We start from the raw sequence: 22,239 nt of genomic DNA on the forward strand, positions 1-22,239 counted from the left end.
TATTTTGGCGAAATACTGGTGGAAACTGGTGGAAACTTGTTTGAAGTTCAATTGTAATTGTGCAAATAAAGTAAACAACAGTGCACGTTGCGTTCCCACATCTTAATGTTAAATTTGCATCACGTAATCAGATTTAGCAGTTTATCGTGTTGCTGAAAACACTGTATCATAACACAGTGCCACACTTCACTCTGAAACACACAGTGCATCAGACTATAGTTGTTTTAATTGTACATTTGCTATAATTAATTATTAGTTTTTTTATTAGATCACAAACCCCTGTTTGGGAGCCCTGCACTACACAATAAACAATAGAACACAAATAATGTTTTAATATAACTTTATGCATACCCAGCACTCGTCCTTTATCAGCTCAGGCTCGATGAATCCCCCAGACTCGATTATCTGTCCGTTGTAGGCTTTAAAATACACTGCACTAGAGGAAGGTGTTTTGGAGTCCCCTGCTGCCCAAACAGAGACGTTCAGGCAGTGAATGGTGATGATCTGCACAGCTTCAGAGCTCAGGAGGTGGATGAAGTTCATCTGGATCAGACTCACTCCAATCTCCAACTGCAGGAAATAAATAACATCATAATCAACTGATTACAACAATGGAACCACATAAAGGAGAAGAAATGTTGACATTCATTGAACTATTTTGTAGAGAAATGGACACAAAAGCAGAGTTTTCTGAATTATGGCCATTTAAATTGTACAGAAATCAGCAGGTTCTGATTCAGTGCAATCCTGCTCATAATGTTGTATGACTAGTTGTCAGCTTTATAGACCTTGGAAACAGTGACTGGCTTAAGGCAGGTTTGACCTCCACTGGTGAATTTGCAGGTCACTTCAATATTGTCAGAAGAGCAGCCCAGGTTAGGATCTATCCAATAAGTGCCTTTAGTAAAACACAAAATAAAAACAAAAAGAAGAAGTCCATAATTGGTGGTGTTAATGTAATTTAGTGATAAAACAATGAAATGATGTACAATGATAATGTCCTAGAAATATCTCACCATCGTTCAACCTGTGGTCGCATTCAAACAGATCTCTGCACATTCTGGCAGGATTCTCCTGTGTTCCCAGAGGATTCTTGATGTTGTGGATCAGAGTGCTGAGGTAGTGAAGAGTCTTAAAGATCTGGGTTCCCTGGTCCAGCATTACAAAGTCAGTATCTTCATACGTCTGTGGATCGGAATGAAACAAAGTCAGGTCTACGATGTCCTGACATAGTGTTGATGTTCCTTATCTAACCTTTAATCGATGCCATGGAATTGACTGTATAAAATTTATACAAACAAATGTCTGTAATTTATGATTGTTTATGCATTCAAATTGCAATAAAAGGAACAGTAGTAGTTATTACTTGATGAGGGTGAGTAATTAATGATATAATTTTCATTTTTGGGTGAACTATTCCTTTAATAAATACAATGCTAATATGTACTTTTTTCTTTTTTTTACAGTTACAGTTTTATTTATTATATACATTTTCAAAATTTTCAAACCTAAAATCAGCAAGCTTTTATTTTGGTGGGTTGCCGGGAAGTAAGTACAGTATATGCACTGCTAGTGTTAGTGCTGCTGAGTGAAGCGTGTCAGTAAAAGAAATATCAGTTTCACGTTTTGCTCTGAAACTGCCAGCGCTTATATACACAGCGCATTTTTTGGTCACCTCTTAAGTGCACCCCTGTACATTTATATCATAGCACCTGTAGCTTAGAGATGCTCTAGCTCTAACAAAAAAGGTTTGTGTCATGGACTTCAGTTTCTTTAGACATACAAGGCATACTTACATGAGAATAAAATACACCAGGAAGCCCCTATAAACCAATGAGCGATAAAGAAACAGAAAGCATTGATTACAATCAGCTTCAGCTAAATGCAGCTCAAGCATGATACAAAGTATTCACATGGTTGTTAAAATGCATCAAGACTACTTACTGGAGGTCCAGGTGGTCCACGAGGACCTAGAGATCCCTAGTGGAGAGTGAAAAGGACATTTTTATGTTGTTAAATAGTACCACTTAATTTATCTAAATGTAAAAAAGCTAGTAAGGTTGAAGGGCATTGGGGAAACATACCCTGGGCCCCTGAACACCCTGTTTAAAATAAAAGGAGAAACATAAAATGTTGTTTTAGTAGGTAATCCTTTTCAACCATGAATTTACATGGAAATCCCCTAGAATTTGTTTTCGCTAGATTCTTACCATTTCCCCTCTATTTCCTTTGTCTCCTTGTGGTCCCTAATACAAAAAGAGGAAGAGAAGAGTGTTTTTCAGTGTATGTGCCTAATTAGAAACTACATCAAGCTACATTAAGTGACTCATATCATACATACTGGATTACCACTAGGCCCAATGATACCAACGGGTCCAATGGCTCCTTGCATACCCTTAAAAGAAGAAACACCTACAGTAGTTGCTGATCAAGAACTCTTCATCCATCTCATTTAGGTTTTCAGGACAGTTCTCACAGTGGTACTTACCATCAAACCCTGTGGACCCTTTGGGCCCTGGATGCCCACTGGGCCAAGATTTCCGGAAGGCCCCTGTGAATGACAGAAACACTTTGGTCAAAACTGTTTGGCCTTATAATATTAGAATACAGAAAATCATTACATCACAGCTTTTGTTTGGTTATATTGCTTGACTAGCTCTTTTAAAGCTGCTTAAATAAGCTATTTTTCATCTTAAGCTGCAGTGCTTGTACAGCTGAAATGAAATTTTTAGCTTGCACTGTTGGCTTGAAGGCTTAGCATTAAATGAGAAGCAAACAATAACTGCTTGCCTGATTAATTGGATTTTGGTGAGTCATATAAAGCTGCACAGTTTATATTGTTCATTAATCACAAGACCAGTCACTGATATATTTCATATAAGCACCATTAAGTATTATTAAACACCTAACAGCTTTACTTAAATAGATTTGATCGTGGTGAAATCATTGCATCTATCAGTCTCTTTGATAATTTTGGTAAAACAGTAATTATTTAGAATATCCTCAGAATACAGGAGACATAATTTTTCTTCTATAATGTGACATTTCCATGTAAAACTGGATATTTACCTACAAAACATATAGGTAGACTCTCTATATGGCAGTTTAAAAATGGGCCTGGTAACATCAGTTATAAAAGGACATGGAGAAAGATTGTGAAGACAATTTTTTTATTTGTAAAATTTAGATTAATCGTTCAGAATAAGACATTTAGATTAATTATTCACTTACATTAAAGCAAACAGGATGAATTTAGATCTTTATGTATATGCTAACGGTGGTGGAAGAAGAAAGTGTACCTTTGGTCCAAATATTCCAAGAAATCCAGGAAATCCCTGTTCACCAGTATCACCCTAAAGAAAAATATAAACAGATGATAAATAGATGAAAAATATAAACAGATAACAGTAGCAGAATGGCATATGACATTATTCTTCAGGAAGTGTTAAAGAAATGCATCATCATTCATTCATCGACTGCTAAATAGACTGAAAACATGCAAATGTACTACCATTTAGAAAGTTTAGGGCCAAATTAATACTTTTATACAGCAAAGATGCAATAACTTAATCAAATGTGACAGATCAAATGAGACATTTATAATACATTTATAATCACGGTTTCTACATATGTATTAAACAGTGCAACTGTTTCCAATAATGATAATAATAAGAAACGTTACTAGAATGATTTTGGAAGGACTAAGTAACACTGAAACTCAAACTACAGTATTACATAGAGCTGCGTAAGAGGTTACTGTCTGATTTTGGCAATTATGTTCTTTGTTTTATTCTCTGAGGTCCATAATTTAAGCAAAAAGAGATCACTAGAGCAACATTCATTGGTGTGTTTGTCATATTTGAAATGGATCAATTGTCAGAGAAGCATACTTACAGGTTGCCCTTTGACCCCTCGGTCACCTTGTTTTCCAGGAAATCCCATTCCACCATTAAATCCTCTTTTGCCTGGAGGTCCAGTTTGGCCAGGGATGCCCCTTTCACCCTAAGTCAGAACACAGAGGAATATTTAAGCTAAAACCAGCTAATATTGTTATAGATGCAGAAAATAAAGACACACAAACATAAAGAACAGCTCACCATACATCCATATAAGCAAAGTACCTTTGGCCCAAAAGAGCCTTGAATTCCTGGCAGACTTGGTACACCTGTGTTTCCTTCAGGACCTGGTTTTCCAGGCAGACCAACCTCTCCATCACTTCCATGCTCACCCTAATATGCATAACAAGGGAAAAACAAACCCAAACATCACAAACAACAAAACACACCTGGGCGATTTCAAGTGTTACATTGAGAACATTGAAAATTACATTCATTGTCTTACTGGCATTCCTTTAGCTCCATCTTTCCCAAGGGCTCCTTCTACCCCAGGATCACCCTCAAGACCCTCACGACCAACAACTCCTCTGGGGCCAGAGAGACCAACAGCACCCTGTGAGAGAATCACAACTGTTTATTTTATTATCAGCTGTAGGTTCTGTCAGGATGTAAGAAAGTTACTTACAGGGGACCCTCGATTTCCAGATTCACCACGTGGACCGTTTTTGCCTTTTACACCCTAAAAAAAATCAGTTATTCAGTTGAGATGGATATAATATGATTTAAAATAGAAGCCAAATTTGTGCATTATATTTAAATAAAACAAAATCCACAATATGTTTGTATTTACATGGTAAAGTCTTACTTTATTGCCTTTGGATCCTTTAGGCCCTGGAAAACCTTTTGGCCCTGCATTCCCCTGTGGTTATAGACAGAGAAAATAAGATGAAGAAAATATATACAGCGGGTAAAATAAGTATTGAACACGTCACTATTTTTCTCAGTAATTATATTTCTAAAGGTGCTGTTGACATTTAATTTTCACCAGATATTGGTAACAACCCAAGTAATCCATAAATATAAAGAAAACAATACAAATAAATAAAAAACTTAAGTTATGTGTAATAAATTGGAAAGACACAGGGAAAAGTATTGAGCACATGAAGAAAGGAGGTGCAAAAAGGTATGGGAAGCCAATCAGTAATTAGAAAGGAATCCTGCCCCTTGTCAGTCTAAATTAATATTAGCTGGTTCAGTCCCAACACCTACCAGGATGATGAAGATGAAACAAGGGTGGACATTTCAGCAAGACAATGGTCCCTAACACAGCCAAGGAAACTCTCAATTGGTTTCAGAGAAAGAAAGTAAAGCTGCTAGAATGGCTAGCCAATCACCTGACTTGAATTCAATATAAAATCAATGGAAAGAATTAAAGATCAGAGTTCGTAGAAGAGGCCCACAGACTGTTTGTGTGGAAGAATGGGCCAAAATCACACCTGAGCAATGCATGCGACTAGTTTCTCCATACAAGCGTCTTGAATCTGTCATTACCAAAGGCTTTTGTACAAAGCATTAACTACAATTCAGTAAGTGTGTTCAATACTTTTTCCCTGGGTCATTCCATGTTATTACACATAACTTAATTTCTGAACTTATTTGTTTTGATTTGTTTGTATGTATGAATTACTTGGGCTGTTACCGACATGTGGTGAACATTTCATGTCAGCAGCACCTTTAGAAATCTATTTACTGAGAAAAATAGTGATGTGTTCAATACTTATTTTACCTGCTGTATTTTATAGCTCAGGGTTATTATTGTTAATTAAAACTAAAATGAAAATTAAAACTATAAAAAATACTTTGATTACTTTTAATGAAATAAACATGAAATGAAAAAAAAAAAAAACTTGCTACATTTATTTTTAAGCTATTTGCCAAGGCAACATTTTTCATTTTACTTTAGTTTAAGTAACTAAATAACTAAAATTAAAACTTCATAAAAACTACATAGACATATAACTAATAAACAAATCAAAATGACAAAAATACACAATGAAATCACAAAAAAATAACAAAATTAAAATAAGAACAAAATACAAGTATACAATCTAATTCAAAATATTAATAAAACTATAACAGTATAAAGATGTCATTATTGGTAGATTCACTCACAGGGAGTCCAGGAGCCCCTGGGTTTCCTCTTTCCCCACGAACACCTTCATGACCCTTGAGATTTACAAATTGAGATTCAAAATTGACATAGAATGTATATTTAATTAGTGATCTATTTTGGAATTGTCTAAAAATATATTTCTAGAATCAAAACTCACTGGGTATCCAGGGTCACCTGGCTGTCCCCTTTCTCCTCTGTTGCCAACAGGTCCCTAAACCCCAGTGAAATCCAAACACATTGATCAGGTTGGCATCCAGAATTCTTCCAAAACAAGGCAAAAATGTGTAGTAAATCTAGTGGACTGACTCACGATGTCACCTAAAGGACCAGGTGGACCTTCAACCTTCCCATCATCACCTGGCTCTCCCTGAGAAGTATAAAAATTAATTTCAGTATTGAATTCTATTTTTCAATCTGGTATAAATTTGACCTTGTGCTATGGATATGCTAAGGTTTTTGAGTTAATGAGAACACTGAAGGTGATATAAAAGAAAGTTAACCTCCAACATTAATTTGGATTTTTGGAAAAAGACTATTTGTTTTTATTATGCAAATATAAATAACACTCCTTTGTTAAATGAGCTTCTAGTTATAAGGCCTTTTATTTTTTTACCTTTTCACCTTTTGGTCCTGGGGATCCGATTGGACCTTGTGGTCCTTGATGACCCTACAGTAAATGAAGAAATAAAAGAAGAAATAGTGGAGTATGGAATCTTTTGAGCGCTTAACGACACGTCAGCTAGCTCTAACAAGCCTTATTAACTTAAGAACCTCACATAACAGGGCTCCAAACTGCGACTAAAATGGTTGCATTTGCGACCAAAAATATTAATTTGCGAGTGAAGTTTTTGCTGAGGTCGCCACTGGCGACTATATATAATTTGCATGAAAGGACTTTTTTCCCGATTGTTTTGCGCTCACATCTTTTGTTATGTTCACGTATTAAACTTACATAAGACGATGCGCATCAAAGTTTTACTGAAAAGAGTTTCAAACAGTCCTCGTCTCTGCCGCACACAGTCTGCTGAACGCAGTGAGAGAGACCTGAAAGGGCCTGTTTACACCTGGTCACTTCATGCATTCTCTGATCGGATATCTATATGATTTGTTAAAACGTTTCCCCATTTACACTTGGCCACATAAATGTGTCTTCGCAAAACGGATATAAATCCGTTCTTCAATTCCCGCTTCATATGCAAATATAACGGAGTTCACGTCAATGAAAGCAATGGATAATTTTATTAATTATCAGCTAATTTCAATATCACAGATCTTCTTATCGAGATCTTAGTCTATGCTGTGTTCTGTTAATGCATAGACTTCCTGTTATTTGAAGCGCACTTGCCATCCAGTAATCGCAAAAAGCTTTGTGCTGTCTTACTTTTTAATAAAAAAAGTATCAGCTTTAAAATGCTAGGAAATTCAAATTATGCGGTTTGGGTGCTCTTTAATGCGGACCACAAGCGCACACTTTCGGTAATATAAACACCAGTACCCCGCGTCCACACGGTCCGTGTATGCGTCCGGATCGCGCGAGCGGAGAGTATCGCACTTAATGCTCAGGCGCGATCTCTTTAGCACCTCAGTTAAAGCAGCAAGTGAACCAATTATATATTTCGATTTACTACTATAGTATGAAATGAACATGATCAAAAGGTAGGCAATAAGAAAGCCTATAGTACAACTTACTGTTGTACTCATTCAGTGTACAACTCATTCAGTGTTTCAAACTGAGGAAATGTATAAAGCTTGTAAACATTGCATTGTAATACATTTACCTCAGAATAACCACTCAGTGTCCATAAACTCATCAGTCAGCTAGAAAAATAACTATAAAGAGGAGCGTTTTGCTATATTCATGCGCTGTTGCATATTAATATTTTTACTTATTCTGTTGTACATGATTCAACTCCTCCTATAAAATTGCATTTTACTAATGAAGAAAAACAGACTGAATGTGTGAAAGACGTGACAACATTTATAGGATGCACTGCACTCAGTGGCCAAGTGATGCTTATGGTCCATGATATTGGTACAGATTCTGTGTAACGAACAATTCTTTGTGACTGTATATTTCAAGTTGTACAAGACATTTAATTCACACTTTAAGTGAACCTTAGTCCCCCGGTCGACCTGATCATCTACAAGATGGATTAAAATGCTGATAAAGCCTAGAAAAGATAAGACAAACACATGACAAAATGATTGAAATGTTAAAATAGGGGGGAAAAATAAAATGATAATAATAAAATAAACCACTTTTATTCTGTGGCACCTAAAAAAATAATTTGGCGCCTAAGTTTTTCTTTTATAGGAGCCAATGGCTCCTTACTCGATTTTTTTGTCTGGAGCCCTGCATAATGTAGAGCAGCAGTTTTGATTTTGTACCATTTTATGCTGAGGTAAAATAAAGTCTTATAAGGCACATCTATGTTAAACAACACTTACTTCATATCCCACTAAACCTGGTTCTCCGTGCTGACCCATTTTTCCCGGAGCACCCTGAAAATGATAGTCATGGGATCAGAGGTTAGCTTCAGATAGCATGATCAGAAACTGCATTCTTGCCTACACACAATACAATTACAAAAAGGGTCTCTACAATATTTTCTTTGGTGTATAATAACATACGTATCAGCATTTTCTGTGGTTTGTTGATGATGTAATACGAGATGGTTAAAATATATCTCTGGCAAAGGAAAGGCTATTTCAGAGAAAAGTGTTTGTAATTATTTATTTCTTCTTACAGAGACATCATTAGACCTTTGTAATCAATGGACCTTATGTCATTTTGGTTTGCAAAACTCTAATGTTGAACATTCAAAAATATTTTTTTTTTACCATAAACCCAGTAGTTCCTCTGCTTCCTTTTGGCCCGATGAAACCCATGGCACCTTGTTCTCCCATTGGTCCAGTCTCGCCAAGGTGACTCTGGTGACCTTTGCTGCCCTGAAATTAAATTAAGCATTATTTATACTCTACATATGGAAACACACACTGATATCTAATGATAAGTACTGAGAGTAGAGATGGCTAACCATGTAAACTAAAAAAGTCATAAATTAAATACCTTCTCTCCAGGTTTTCCCCTCTCACCAGTTTTTCCAGGTTTGCCCTCAGGGCCCTGAAATTACATTACAGAGTTGGCACACTGCAAAAATTAATAGAGAGACATCTCTGAATGAACACATTCAGTCTGACTTATGACTTTAATCATTCAGATCTACCACAAGGAGGTGTAGTTTGTCTTTGTTGTAATCTTACATCACTCAGTCTTCAATAAAATCTTAAAGCGTGTGCTATGAGCAATAAAGTGCTCTAGAGTGAAACAGCTGAGAAACTGCTGAAACCAGCTTAAGGTGTTCAAAACTTATCTAAAACTTGCTACAAATAAAAAAGGCAAACCAAACTATTTTTTTTTGTTCAGCAGGCCTAGATTTGCTTGATTTCTTTCAGAATTGAATAGTCAGCAAAATAGTCAAAACATTTATTTTTCACTGATAAATCCACAAAAACAATAGCTCTGTGAGTGTGATACACATGAAAACCTTGACAAAATAATCTTTGATTTTGAAACTGAAAAGAGCACGTACCTTGACACCTGTTAAGCCAGGATCTCCGACACGGCCTTCTGTTCCTTTAAATCCGATGGCTCCTTTTCCACCTGTTTCTCCTTCCATACCAATGTCACCCTTTTCACCCTAGAGACAACAACACCTACTGAAACTTAATAAAATCCAAAGCAAACAAACATAACATCTACTAACATTTTTAAATAAAGTGTTCATGCTTAAATAATAATAAAAACAATTCAGATTTTTCTGACCTTAGCTCCATCAGGGCCACTCAGACCAGCCTCCCCATCAAGCCCAGGGTCACCCTAAACAAGAACTTCATTTAAAAAAATCCCTGAACTACTTTAAAAAGACACAAATGTGGACTTTAATCAGGGTAGATGCCATATTTAGCGTGACACAAATGAAAACAAATCTGTGAAGGACAAATGTGTTGGGTTTTCTAGGTTGCATCTAATAAACCATCCCTTGTGAAAAAGAAGTACACTTTAGTCATACTTTTAAAAAGAGCACTTGTTACGGAAATAATACATTTTTGAAAAACAGATAACGGAAATCGTCAGAATGAGCTTTTTCAAATTGATGATGATCTCTAAAATTAAGCCTTTTTATCCCAGAAAGATTTGGAAAAGGTTATTCAAGCATTTCTGTTTTTGAGATTAGACATGCAACTTGCTATATTATAGGGCTCAAAATAAAATGCCGGATAGATCGCAGATGTTCCAAAATGCGGCTGCAAGAATACTCACAGGCACTTGTAAATTAGATCGTATAACCCCGGTGTTAAAATCATTGCATTGTTGCCTATTTCTTTTAGGATTAATATAAAAATCGTATTATTTGTATTTAAATCTCTACATAGTTCCATCGTATATAGCAGATTGAATTAAGGAACAAAAGCCAACAAGATCGTTATGATTTAATTACAGAAACTTCTTGTTGTTCCACAGTCTAAGATGAAATCTAGAGGGGATCACGCTTTTGCAGTCGCCGCCCCTAAACTATGGAACAGCCTACCGCTATATACTAGGGACATACAGATGCTCGGTCATTTTAAAAGCTATCTGAAAACTTATTTTTTTATGATAGCGTTTGATACGTGCGAAGGTTGCTAGTGCCATATGTGTCTCTTTTGTCCTTACTTAAGATATATATTTCAACTATTCTATATATGATCTATTAAATGTTTTCCTCTCCTAATTGCTTTATTGTTTGTACAGCGCTATGGTCAACATTTTTGTTTTATTCACTGCTTTAGAAATAAATTTCAACTTTGAACATTTTAAACTTAACTGTGAACTAAATGTAATGTTTTCATACACTTAACTGCAATTAAATTCAATTAGCTGAACTTTCAAAAGCTTTTCTGACCCACTTAAAGGATTAGTTTACTTTTAAAAAAACTTTTTCTGATAATTTACTCACCCCCATGTCATCCAAGATGTCCATGTCTTTCTTTCTTCAGTCGAAAAGAAATTAAGGTTTTTGATGAAAACATTTCTCCATATAATGGACTTCATTGGGACCCAAACGGTTCAAGGTCCAAATGACGGTTTCAGTGCAGGTTCAAAGGGCTTTAAACGATACCAGACGATGAATAAGGGTCTTATCTAGCGAAACGATCGGTCATTTCAAAAATAAATAAAAAAGTTTAAGTTTTATAAGCACAAATGCTCGCCTTGCTCTGTTCTGTGATGCGCGTTCGTGATGTCACGTAATACGCAATGACGTTGAAAAGGTCACGGTTGACTTAGGCAGAAGTACAGAGTCAGTAGGCTTTTTAATATTAAAACACCCAGGATACGCACACGAAATGGGCATTTTAAACGATAAAAAAATGACACAAAGACATTTGAATATGTGTATATGGTCCTCCTTCCGCACATTTGTAAACACTGACTCGGTACTTCTGCCTACCTCAACCGTGACCTTTTCAACGTCATTGCGTATTACGTGACGTCATGAACGCGCATCACAGAACAGAGCAAGGCGAGCATTTGTGCTTATAAAACTTAAACTTTTTTATTTATTTTTGAAATGACCGATCGTTTTGCTAGATAAGACCCTTATTCATCGTCTGGTATCGTTTAAAGCCCTTTGAAGCTGCACTGAAACTGTCATTTGGACCTTGAACCGTTTGGGTCCCAGTGAAGTCCATTATATTGAGAAATATTTTCATCAAAAACCTTAATTTCTTTTCGACTGAAGAAAGAAAGACATGGACATATTGGATGACATGGGGGTGAGTAAATTATCAGCAAAAGTTTTTTTAAAAGTGAACTAATCCTTTAAGCTGGACTTAAGTACATCTTTAAATAAATATGTAATTATAGATTTGTAATAAAGTTGTACATAAAAATAAGTGTACGTCTTTCAAGCACAATAAGATGATTAAAACATGTTTTATAATGTACAGTTATGTGTATAATGTAAGCGCTTCAGTGACTGAATGAATGTCACTGAGGTATACAACAGTAAAACCCACTGAACTGACAGTAATGGCATCTCTTCTGAATAAAGTCTATTACGCCTAGCAAAATGAACCTACTCGAGGTCCAATAAAGCCTTGCTCTCCCATATTCCCAGGAGATCCAACAGCACCCTAAAAAAGTGTGGAAAAAAGTTAAAACTCAAATTTCAGCATAATTAATTTGTGATTTATATAAAACATCTGCATATGATCACGGTTACCTCACTATGGTATATTTTGGACATGATATCATTACACAGCTGTTACACTATTCAGTACCATGTACAGTATAAGAAAACACTGCAGGTGTTTCACCTTGTCTCCTGGTTCACCTGGTAAGCCTTGCTCCCCAACCTTCCCAGGTAAACCCTGTCACACAAACCAGGAAACTAATGAACATGGACTGTTTAACTTTATGTATCTTACTACAGTCTTTGGTCCCTCACAGCTAAGAAAACATGTGGGAATAATAGATAGGTAATTAGAAACAAAGGGACAATGTGGGACAAAATCTGTTTATTATTTCGGTTTCATTCGTTAAAGTATTTTAATTAACAAAGCCAAGCTAAGTGTTTTCTAGTGCCACCTGAGGACATTGTATACAGGAACCACAACTAATCTGGCACTGGCTAAATAAGGGCATAAATATAATTGTTTAGCTAAAAAGCAGTGAGAAGAGTAGGACAGAGGAGTACAGTAAGACGTAACACAGTTGGAAAGTGGTGGAAAAATAGAGAACTGATCTAATAATGCTGGAAGTACAATATGAAATATGAACACACATCTGAAGATTATGTCAAGAATCTTACCACTGCTCCAATCTCACCCAATGGACCTAATACTCCCGATGGCCCTTGAGGACCCTGTTAAGGGACAGAAAACATATGGCTGTGATATCAGCTACTGAAACAATGATACAAATCTGAACACTAATAAAAAAAGGCATATATATACTCTATATATATATATATATATATATATATGTATGTATATGAGTTATATTTCAAATAAAGGCTGTTCTTTTTGTTCTTCAATGAATCCTGTAGAGAAAAAAAAAACACTTTGTTGTGGTATCTACTCTAGTAAGCAGCACAACCGTTTTCATCACTGATAATAATGTTTACTGAGAATCAAATGAGCATACTTCTAAAGGATCATGTGACACTGAAGACTGGAGTCATATCACCAAAATTACAGGAATAAATTAAATTATAATATTTCACAATCAACTGTATTTGATTAAATATTTGCAGCCTTGGTGATTGTTACAAAACATTTAGAAAAATATTACTGACCCCACACTTTTTGACAGTGGCATATGTTAACCTCATATTTATCATTGCCATTTAATGTGGGCTGGCACATCATCTCTGTATTTGTTTTAAGCAAAATATTCTTTCAACAACCTATTTGCTACACCTCTGAAACAACTTTCTAGACCATTTAATAATATTATTAACCCATAGCCAAATAGCTATACAGACATTGTTTTTGCAAACTCTTTTCCCAACCTGCCTCCATTCTGGTACGGAACAGTAACTTATCACAAATTACTCAATTCCAGATGGATAAAATAAAGTCCTGTCTTTTTCTAGTTGAAAATCTTGTTTTACTCAAGAATAAATGCTGCCATTAGTTTTGTCACATCACATTGACATCATCAAACCTGGTATGTCACATGTAAAGGCAGCATTTTTAAACAGATCTGAACAGTGGAGGGGAACAAAGTCAGTTATTAAAGGCTTAAATTTCAGCCTGTTTCAAAAGTCTTGGAATAGATGGACTGCTTCATGAACGTTTTATGGAGCTTTTTTTTTTGTCGTCCTGGAGCTTGACAGTCCAAATCCTCATTCATTTTAAATGAATGATGTACTTACAGGCTCTCCTAAGATGCCCTTTGCGCCAGGAGGTCCAGTTGGTCCTTGGACACCCTAGAAAATGGATATACATATATTTAAAAAAAAAATTGTTTCGAAAACTGTTGAAAATGTTTATCAAATGATCAATTACTCACTGGAAATCCAGTTGGTCCTGTTTCACCAGTTTCACCAATTTTACCCTATTACACAAGAGAGAATCTCAGTGTCTCTGCATATTATCACTGGGGCAGTTCCCAGTTCTTTACCCTTAAAAAGTGCATAGTAGTACCATAAGAGTATGTATTACTATCTTAAGGGTACATACAACTACTGTAAGGTACAAATATGCACCTTTTGGGGATTAAAGAAGGTACAAAGGTGTCCCTTTGAGGATACTGCCCCAGTGACATGCTGTTGTAATTATTATTTACTTATTTTTTTTAGACAGTGTCAAAACTTAAGAAATAAACAAATAAAACTGTAATTTTACCATTTGTCCATTGAAGCCTTGTTTTCCCAGTGGGCCTGCAGGACCCTGGAGAAAGGGGACAAAAACCAAAACTATTTTCCATTGCAACAACCAAATCAAAATATTCTTTATTCTGTTTGATCAAACCAAAACCAAGTATTTTGGAAATGTTTTAAGACAACCTTCAATGAACCCTGCTTGTAAGGTTGACAAAATGTTGTGCTGACAATTTAGATATGTTTCCATATGTTGTTTTGTTCTGTGGTAGGGAAAATGCAGTGCATGCCAGCATGGAGGAAGTCAAGTACTTCATCTTGAAAAATAGCATTGCATTACTACGGTACTTTCAACACGCACCATTCACTTCATTTTGAAGTCATTAACATCTCACAAGGATAAAATTGCGAACAATTACTAAGCTAAATGTTTCAAGATCTCAATATTAAGCTGCCAGTGATAAATATCAAATTAATCATATGCAGCCCTAATTGTGCTTATAAACAATAGTCAAAACAAGGAAACAGTAGTGTCCAAAAAGGTGAAAGTTTAGGACTATTTTCTAATCAGTATCATGACTGTAAGATATTATGCAGTAACTTAGCTCTACAAGAATCATTGCTGAATATGTCACCTTCATTCCCATCACTCCTTTGTCTCCGACTGGTCCGTCTGGTCCCGTTGCACCCTGTGTAGAATATAGAGAGGTGCAACTGACATTATAGAAACATATGGGTGTAAAAAAAAAACAAAAAAAAAAACAGCAGAGGGCACACTTGTACAAACAAAGACATTTTGAATTATCAGTGGTGATACTCTGGGTCAAGAGAACAAGTTCACTATTATCACCTAGTGTAACTATCAGATATACAGTATAGCATTAGTTTGACATAAAGTTTGACAAACCTATATGACATATAGACAACTAATTCAGAGTAATTTGTATGACTTATGGTCTTGAACGAGTCAAATCTCCAGTTCACCAGGGGCAAAAACCTGAATGAATGCAGCTTTGAGGACTTCTGTGAAGCATTAGCCTTTCACATCATGGAAGTTCAGTTACAGTAAAATGGAAAGCTGCCATTATATTTCCATTGTGATGATTCATAAGCCTTATGAAAAATGTAGAGCCACAGCTGGGTGATCTCTGACTTTGAGGGATTTCTTTGTCTGGAAGGTGGAAACAGTGATCAATGGGGATATTATGATGGCTGCAACTGCTGTGGCTCCTGCTGAAGAACAGACTTGTGGTGCTCCTTGCTTTTGAGGGCCAGTGCAACACTGCTGCCTCTGTTCTTGTGATCTGATGTCATTCAGCAAACCTTTGACCTTTCAGGGGCTAATGACAACAATTGGACTGATTGGAATCAGGCCTGGACAGAAACTTGGATCATTAAAGGAGGTCAAAATAAAACATCCTTTAAGGGATCTTTCTGAATCCTAATTCTAAATAACAGCTCTGCCCCTGTTTCAGTGGCAATGTATTGTAGATTGTCAACAAAACTTAAGCTGAACTTGAGTAGCGTTTTTTGGTAACACTTTATTTTAAGGTGTCCTTGTTACACGTTACGTGTACTTACTAGTATAACAACAACAAATGATGCATATTTACATGCAAGTAACCCTAAGCCAAACCCTAACCCTAATAGTAAGTGCATGTAGTTAATTAATAATATTTAGTACTTAAATGTATAATTACACTGTAACAAGGACACCTTAAAATAAAGTGTAACCCATTTTTCTTTCAATTCTATGCTGATATAGTTACTGCTATGTTACTGTAAAACTTGTTTTAAAATGGTAAAAAGTGTATTTTTGTCCCACTAGCATCACCAAATTGAACTGCAAAACTTATGGTTTCCTGAACATTTTCTGATATTGGTTAGAAAACTGAAATCACTAAAATTCACATTATTGGTAGTCAACGTTGCTGTGTTAAGCTGATCGGAATGCTCAGCAATGGTTATTTACAATAAAACTAGCTGCATTTACAATGAAACTAAATTGCATGTACAAAATACAACAGAGTGAATTCAATTTACTCCACCTGCATAAATGGAATAAAAATAAAACAAAAACACCTAATGCGCATTCTTTCAAAATTTTATAAAATATTTCTGTATGCTTCCTGATTCACAAATACAAACTTTCAAAGAGGACTTGAATGCCTCAGAAGATTTAAGAATTTGAGTTGATCTGACAGCATGTCCAATGAACTTTTAACTTTATTATCAATATTTCAAACTATTTTTAATTTGTCTGTGAGGTGAGAAGACTTTCCATTCCTCAATGAATTACATGAATATTGGCCTCTAAAGCGCAGTGAGATAAATGGATCTGTCTGTGGAAACTAACAGAACTGAGCATTCTGAAAATGACGAGGCTCAAATCCCAGACCTCCACGTTCTCCATAAGTGGTAATTCAGTCCTAACTGCTGTTCATCTTTTGTTTGTTGAAGGATTAATGTTTCATTTGTAATAGTGAATTAAGTTTATGAAATGTGTTTTTGTGATGCGAGTAAAGACAGTTATGAGTGCTGAAATTTCTGATGGGAAGCTAGAAAGCTATTAGAGATTGTATTAACACATTAAACCATATGAACTTGTGTGAAATTCATTAAGAGTGAAGCTTCAATTAAAATGTCCGCACTAAATCATAGTGGACCCTATTAACTTTCCTAATGCATGTTCCTGGTCTTACTGTGAACAATATATCAATGCAGGTTATTGCAAAGAAATAGAAACAAAGTTTTAACAAACTAGAACAAAATTACTCAAGTGTTCTTTTCATGTAGGCTGTGCAAGCTATTGGATAATGTTAACCTAAAGCCAATTAGGTAATAGAAAGGCCAGTTTTCACAATTAATCAATTTCTGAAGGATAAAATCAACCAATCCTACACTTTTTTCTCATTGTATATTGTGTTGCCCTTTGAAATATGTCACATTAGAGAAGTAAAATTGGTGCAAATGGTATTCATATTGACTTGAAGAGTTTTTTGAGTGTTCTTATCTGCTGAGAATCGTCATAAATCTGACATCATTGACATAATCCAATCTCCAAGCTTGGGACTTTCCCATCAGAACTTGAAGACTGAATCCCCACAGGTTCCCATTACCCATAACACCCATAACCTATGACACACGCTAAAACTTGACTTTCACAGTAAATCCAACATGGTCCAAGCTGCTCATGAGTACTACCACCTCCACAGCTGATGGGAGTCTGTCCTTTGTTTGCCCTCAACTCCCGTGGCTTGCTTTGATTTGGAGTAGATCCCTGTGGGTGGCACTGATTCCTTCATTGTGATAGTACTGTTTCTAAAGAAGTCTAACTGCAGCTGGACATTATTTTTATAGTTTTAAAAAAAAGCTTATGTGAAATAGATTTTTTCCCAATCAGTGACAAGTTTGTCCTAATGTGTTTGTGCTTTGTAGACATTCTCATCATTGTGGGGATAAAACTTAAAATACAGGAAATTTGAATGTAAAAGTGGTGTGTAATTCTAAAATTTTAATTAGGTTTTAATTGTAAAGTAATCAGAGCTGATGTGAAGATACCATCTGTCAAGCTCTTCTGCCATGATACTGTCACTGACTGTAAATATAAAGGAAATATAGCCCAGTATATCTTCCAGTAACCACTGCATTAGCAGGATGCAAAGCTATCCAAAGATGACAGAACTGTATGCCAATGCAAAACTCATTACAGGCCTATGTGAACTCATGTAAGAACAGCCTCCTCTAAGAAAAAAAAAACTTGAGTATACAGTGATGACTATCTAGACTCTAGAGAGATTACAAAAAAATGTTAATGGATAGAGTTGTGAAATTAAGACTTCTGCTGATGAGCATAGCTTGAACATTATACTGTTTTACTTACAAAAATATGTCTTACTTTTAATTCTTGAACATTTTGACTTTCCAAAGCACGTTTATGTAAGGACCATCATTATTAATAGTCAAAATTATCAGTTCTTACCCTTCTGCCTTTGGGTCCTCTGCTGCCGCTGAGGCCCCTAGACCCGGGAGGCCCCTGGAAACACAGAACAGAGTCCCGAATCATGCTGCAGGAGAACGTTCCCTGAGAAACTCAGTTAGAGCTGGCAAGAGTCTCTAGCAGGCAAACAAACATCACTTGACCCTATTACAACAGCAGGGTGAAAGCTCTGTCCTTCAAAGGTTGGTGTTTATGTTTGTACTCCACTGCACTTTTTGCCCTCCTCACAGGGTCATCCGAGTCCCTTCAAAAGGTATTTCCTGCCAAACGCTTGCATGACATCAAGATTTATGTGAAAAGAGCAAAGAAGCCCAAGGAGTTGTTAGGTTTCATTCGGTAGGATGCTAATTACACTAGTGTCTGAGTCTATCATCAGTGTGCATGGACAGCTCTAATGAGAGAATGTAAACAGTGCTGTGTGGAGGCAAAATGTTAATTTGTGTACTGACTAAAATGAGACAGACTTGGCCTGTTATGATGTTTCTGTAATCTGGATTTACCTAGAAAGATTCAGACCTGACGACTGCACAAGAAATTGGAAATTACAACAGAAAAGTAAGACACAAAACAGAGCTGATTTGTGCTGATGTTACTTTTTGCAGAGACTCTAGGGCAGGGATAAATGAAATCAGTTTACATATATTGAATACATAACATTGACTTACTGGTGTACCTTCTGGTCCAGACGGGCCTCTTTCACCCGGGGCCCCTGGGTGTCCCTAAAACAACAATCACATCATTATAGAACAATCTCTATTACAAGAAATAAACTCTAAAAAACTCTCACTCAGTTGTATTTGTTTTATTGTTCCGTTTCAACTGTACTACAGTACACCATTGCAAGTTAACTTGGTGGTGCTGTACAAAAAAGCTTGAGATTACTATTGTTAACATATTTGTGCAGTATAGAAGAAAGAGCTCTTATAAGCATGATGTAGCAAACTACACTTGAGAACAACTCCTATGTTGTTCATTGGCAAGCGCTCATAATTAACAATGGAAATGAAGACCTAGACTATTTTTTTTGAATTGCCATGGGCAACAAATACATACAGACAGTTTTAAGTGTTATAGGAACTATTGAAACACTGAAATGACGACACAACTTCTTGGAAAGACTGGAAGGTTGCTGCTGGAGTTCTTTGGAGTGGCTTGAATTTGGTTTCAACTTTGACATTGTTCCCAAACCACTTTGCGCAGCAAATGGCTACAATTTCCTTGTGTCATTGAAAGGGAAATGACTCTTGCAGTGGTCTAGCTGATTATCTCATGAATGGAAAATGGCTGATGAGGCATTTTCCCACATACTGCTACTTTCCAACCATTGTAGCGGTGAGCTGTGTGAGTTATAGTGACTGCCCAAGGTTAAGTGGGTATTGGAGTTCCCCTGAGAGCAGAGACGAGATCCAGACTTACTCCTTACCATCGCTCCCTTTTCTCCAGGTGGCCCGGGCAGACCCATCTCACCACGATCTCCCTGAGAGCACAAGAAACACATCTAAGCCAAACAACACAGCAGAAGATAACACTAACATCAAGGAAAGACAACACTGATCCTCATACAAAACCAACATAAAAGTCTGATGATTGATTTAAAACACATGCCATATATAAACAGGAATTAAGATTAATCTGAATTTAACATGATTACGCATGGCGTAATGCTGTGAAACTGCTGTGAAACGGAATGCTGACCTTTTCTCCAGGAAACCCCACCTCACCGACAGCTCCGATGAAACCAATAAGACCCTATTGTGCACAAAGAAATAAGGAAACAGAAAATCAAAGGTTATTAACTCCAGATTATAATGCATATAAATATAGAGAAGTATACGAAAAATCCTTTACCCTCTCACCAAGCATCCCAGGATTTCCAGGAAATCCAGGCTCTCCCTATAGCAAAGGGACAAGATTTGCAATTCAAAAACTCACTTAGATGTTAATGTATTCATTAACAACATAACAACCTCAAATAAAAGGCACTAATTCATACATTATTGGGAACAGAAAAAAAGTAAAGGGTGTTTCTTCAACTATGATACTATTGCCCATAATTAGGTTTTATCCAATGTTGGTGTACTTGTTTACAACAGCGTCAGTGAAGAGCTTGAGATGAAATAAGACATGTGATGTGCGAGAACAAGAATAATTGAGGCAAATATTTTAAACATAGTATTTTATTTTTTAACGCTCATTCAAGCTGTAATTTAGTTAAATATGCACAATATGCAAAAATATAATTCGACAGTATATTTAGAATACATTTATGAAATAAGTCTTAAATGCTTCAATACATTATTAAAAATGAATTATTAAAAAATATTAAAACGTCATTTTCATCACAGAATGCTCTATAAAGCCAACTGTTTGATATTCTATAAACACATTTCTAAAGCCTCTAAATGATCAACATTATCAAAACCTACTACACAATCTACTTATCATTTAAAGATATTTATTAGGTTTTTGTTCTTAAAATGCTCTTGTGAGTAGGATTCATTTCTTACACATCTCATCTAACACCTCCATTGCTAATTCAAAAACGTCATTTTAGACCTAGTAACGGAGGCTTAAGCCATTTATAGCAGACTAATGCAGTTATGAATAATTAATAATGAAGTTATTAGACAGAAGGAGATAGAGATTAAGCATGTGTGAAATACCTGAGTCTGTGTGTTTCTCAACAGTGATTGGCAGCAGCGTCTCTACTAATAGCCAAACTGTAAGTTTATCTGTTATCTTGTTGTTTATTATGTTTATTTGCTTGGTCATTGTCATTGTGGGTTTTGGTTCTCTTTTTGATATAAGAGACCACATGTTGATGTTATGTGGTCAAGACCTGCCTGGAACTACTTTATCCATGTGTTTCCCTGAAATAATTGCACACCTTGGAACGTCTATCAACCAATCAGATTCAAGAAATATATTTTGGGCCTCTGAATAAAACAAAAGGTCTTTATGAACTCTATTTCACCTATGCCATACTATATGAGCCATAAATGCCTGATGTATCAAGTATGAACCCTCAATAAAAATATATATACAGACGAGGTCAGAATTGTTGGCACCCTTGGTAAATATGATCAAAGAAGGCTCTGAAAATAAACCTGCATTATTTATCCTTTTGATCTTTTATTTTTTTTTAAATCACAAAAATCTAACATTTCACTGAACTAAAACAATTGAAAATAAGGGAAAGTCTCATTATGAAATAAATGTTTTTCTCAAAAAAATTCTTGGACACAATTATTGGTACCCCTAGAAATCCTTATGAGTAAAATATCTCTATATCTCTATAAGTATATTACCATTCATTTTTACAATTTTGAGCACTCCAGGGTGATTAAAAACATGAAATTATCCAGCCATGGCTTCCTGTTTCACAGAAATATAAATAGGAGGAAAAGCAAAATCCAAGTTCCCTTAATCACCCATCACAATGAGAAAAGCCAAAGAATATATTTCTGATGTGCAGCAAAAGATAATTGAGCCTTCCAAATTAGTGAAGTGGCTTTAAGAAAAGAGCTAGAGCAGTGAATTAATTCCCATTTCCAACATCAGGGCAATAATTAAGAATTTCCAATCAACATAAAATGTTACGAAACTGCCTGGAAGAGGACATGTGTCTATATTCAAGATTCAAGATTCAAGATTCAAGAGTTTTATTTGTCACATACACAATTATACAGAGTATAACCAGCAGTGAAATGTAGGTCAGGTCCGCTCCAAGGACAATGCAATTATAAAGTATACAAATATTAAGAGAAGAAAAGTAGAAAAAAATAAAATAAAATAAAAGAATAAAATAAAAAGATAGATAAAAAATATAAATATAAATATAAATGTGCAGGTCAGTATGTT

At 35.7% G+C, this 22,239-nt stretch overlaps 1 protein-coding gene across 1 annotated transcript in view; it reads right to left on the bottom strand.

The window, feature by feature from the left end:
- Nucleotides 1–22,239, bottom strand: part of col27a1b (collagen, type XXVII, alpha 1b) — an 81,603-nt gene that overhangs the window by 2,299 nt on the left and 57,065 nt on the right. Inside the window, exons 24-59 of the mRNA XM_079418159.1 lie at nucleotides 20,227–20,271; nucleotides 20,074–20,127; nucleotides 19,802–19,855; nucleotides 19,044–19,097; nucleotides 18,361–18,414; nucleotides 15,014–15,067; nucleotides 14,404–14,448; nucleotides 14,069–14,113; nucleotides 13,932–13,985; nucleotides 12,864–12,917; nucleotides 12,370–12,423; nucleotides 12,133–12,186; nucleotides 9,836–9,889; nucleotides 9,603–9,710; nucleotides 9,080–9,133; nucleotides 8,851–8,958; nucleotides 8,458–8,511; nucleotides 6,623–6,676; nucleotides 6,320–6,376; nucleotides 6,167–6,220; nucleotides 6,009–6,062; nucleotides 4,702–4,755; nucleotides 4,522–4,575; nucleotides 4,342–4,449; nucleotides 4,122–4,229; nucleotides 3,895–4,002; nucleotides 3,300–3,353; nucleotides 2,489–2,551; nucleotides 2,342–2,395; nucleotides 2,211–2,246; nucleotides 2,085–2,102; nucleotides 1,945–1,980; nucleotides 1,797–1,823; nucleotides 1,017–1,185; nucleotides 789–898; nucleotides 352–570 (exon numbers count right to left, since the gene is read on the bottom strand). Coding sequence (XP_079274285.1) covers nucleotides 352–570; nucleotides 789–898; nucleotides 1,017–1,185; nucleotides 1,797–1,823; nucleotides 1,945–1,980; nucleotides 2,085–2,102; nucleotides 2,211–2,246; nucleotides 2,342–2,395; nucleotides 2,489–2,551; nucleotides 3,300–3,353; nucleotides 3,895–4,002; nucleotides 4,122–4,229; nucleotides 4,342–4,449; nucleotides 4,522–4,575; nucleotides 4,702–4,755; nucleotides 6,009–6,062; nucleotides 6,167–6,220; nucleotides 6,320–6,376; nucleotides 6,623–6,676; nucleotides 8,458–8,511; nucleotides 8,851–8,958; nucleotides 9,080–9,133; nucleotides 9,603–9,710; nucleotides 9,836–9,889; nucleotides 12,133–12,186; nucleotides 12,370–12,423; nucleotides 12,864–12,917; nucleotides 13,932–13,985; nucleotides 14,069–14,113; nucleotides 14,404–14,448; nucleotides 15,014–15,067; nucleotides 18,361–18,414; nucleotides 19,044–19,097; nucleotides 19,802–19,855; nucleotides 20,074–20,127; nucleotides 20,227–20,271 — 2,436 coding nt within the window. The remainder of the gene's footprint in view (nucleotides 1–351; nucleotides 571–788; nucleotides 899–1,016; nucleotides 1,186–1,796; nucleotides 1,824–1,944; nucleotides 1,981–2,084; nucleotides 2,103–2,210; nucleotides 2,247–2,341; nucleotides 2,396–2,488; nucleotides 2,552–3,299; nucleotides 3,354–3,894; nucleotides 4,003–4,121; nucleotides 4,230–4,341; nucleotides 4,450–4,521; nucleotides 4,576–4,701; nucleotides 4,756–6,008; nucleotides 6,063–6,166; nucleotides 6,221–6,319; nucleotides 6,377–6,622; nucleotides 6,677–8,457; nucleotides 8,512–8,850; nucleotides 8,959–9,079; nucleotides 9,134–9,602; nucleotides 9,711–9,835; nucleotides 9,890–12,132; nucleotides 12,187–12,369; nucleotides 12,424–12,863; nucleotides 12,918–13,931; nucleotides 13,986–14,068; nucleotides 14,114–14,403; nucleotides 14,449–15,013; nucleotides 15,068–18,360; nucleotides 18,415–19,043; nucleotides 19,098–19,801; nucleotides 19,856–20,073; nucleotides 20,128–20,226; nucleotides 20,272–22,239) is intronic.

This window comes from Barbus barbus (genome assembly GCF_936440315.1).
Source record: "Barbus barbus genome assembly, chromosome: 6".
Classification (NCBI taxonomy): Eukaryota; Metazoa; Chordata; class Actinopteri; order Cypriniformes; family Cyprinidae; genus Barbus; species Barbus barbus.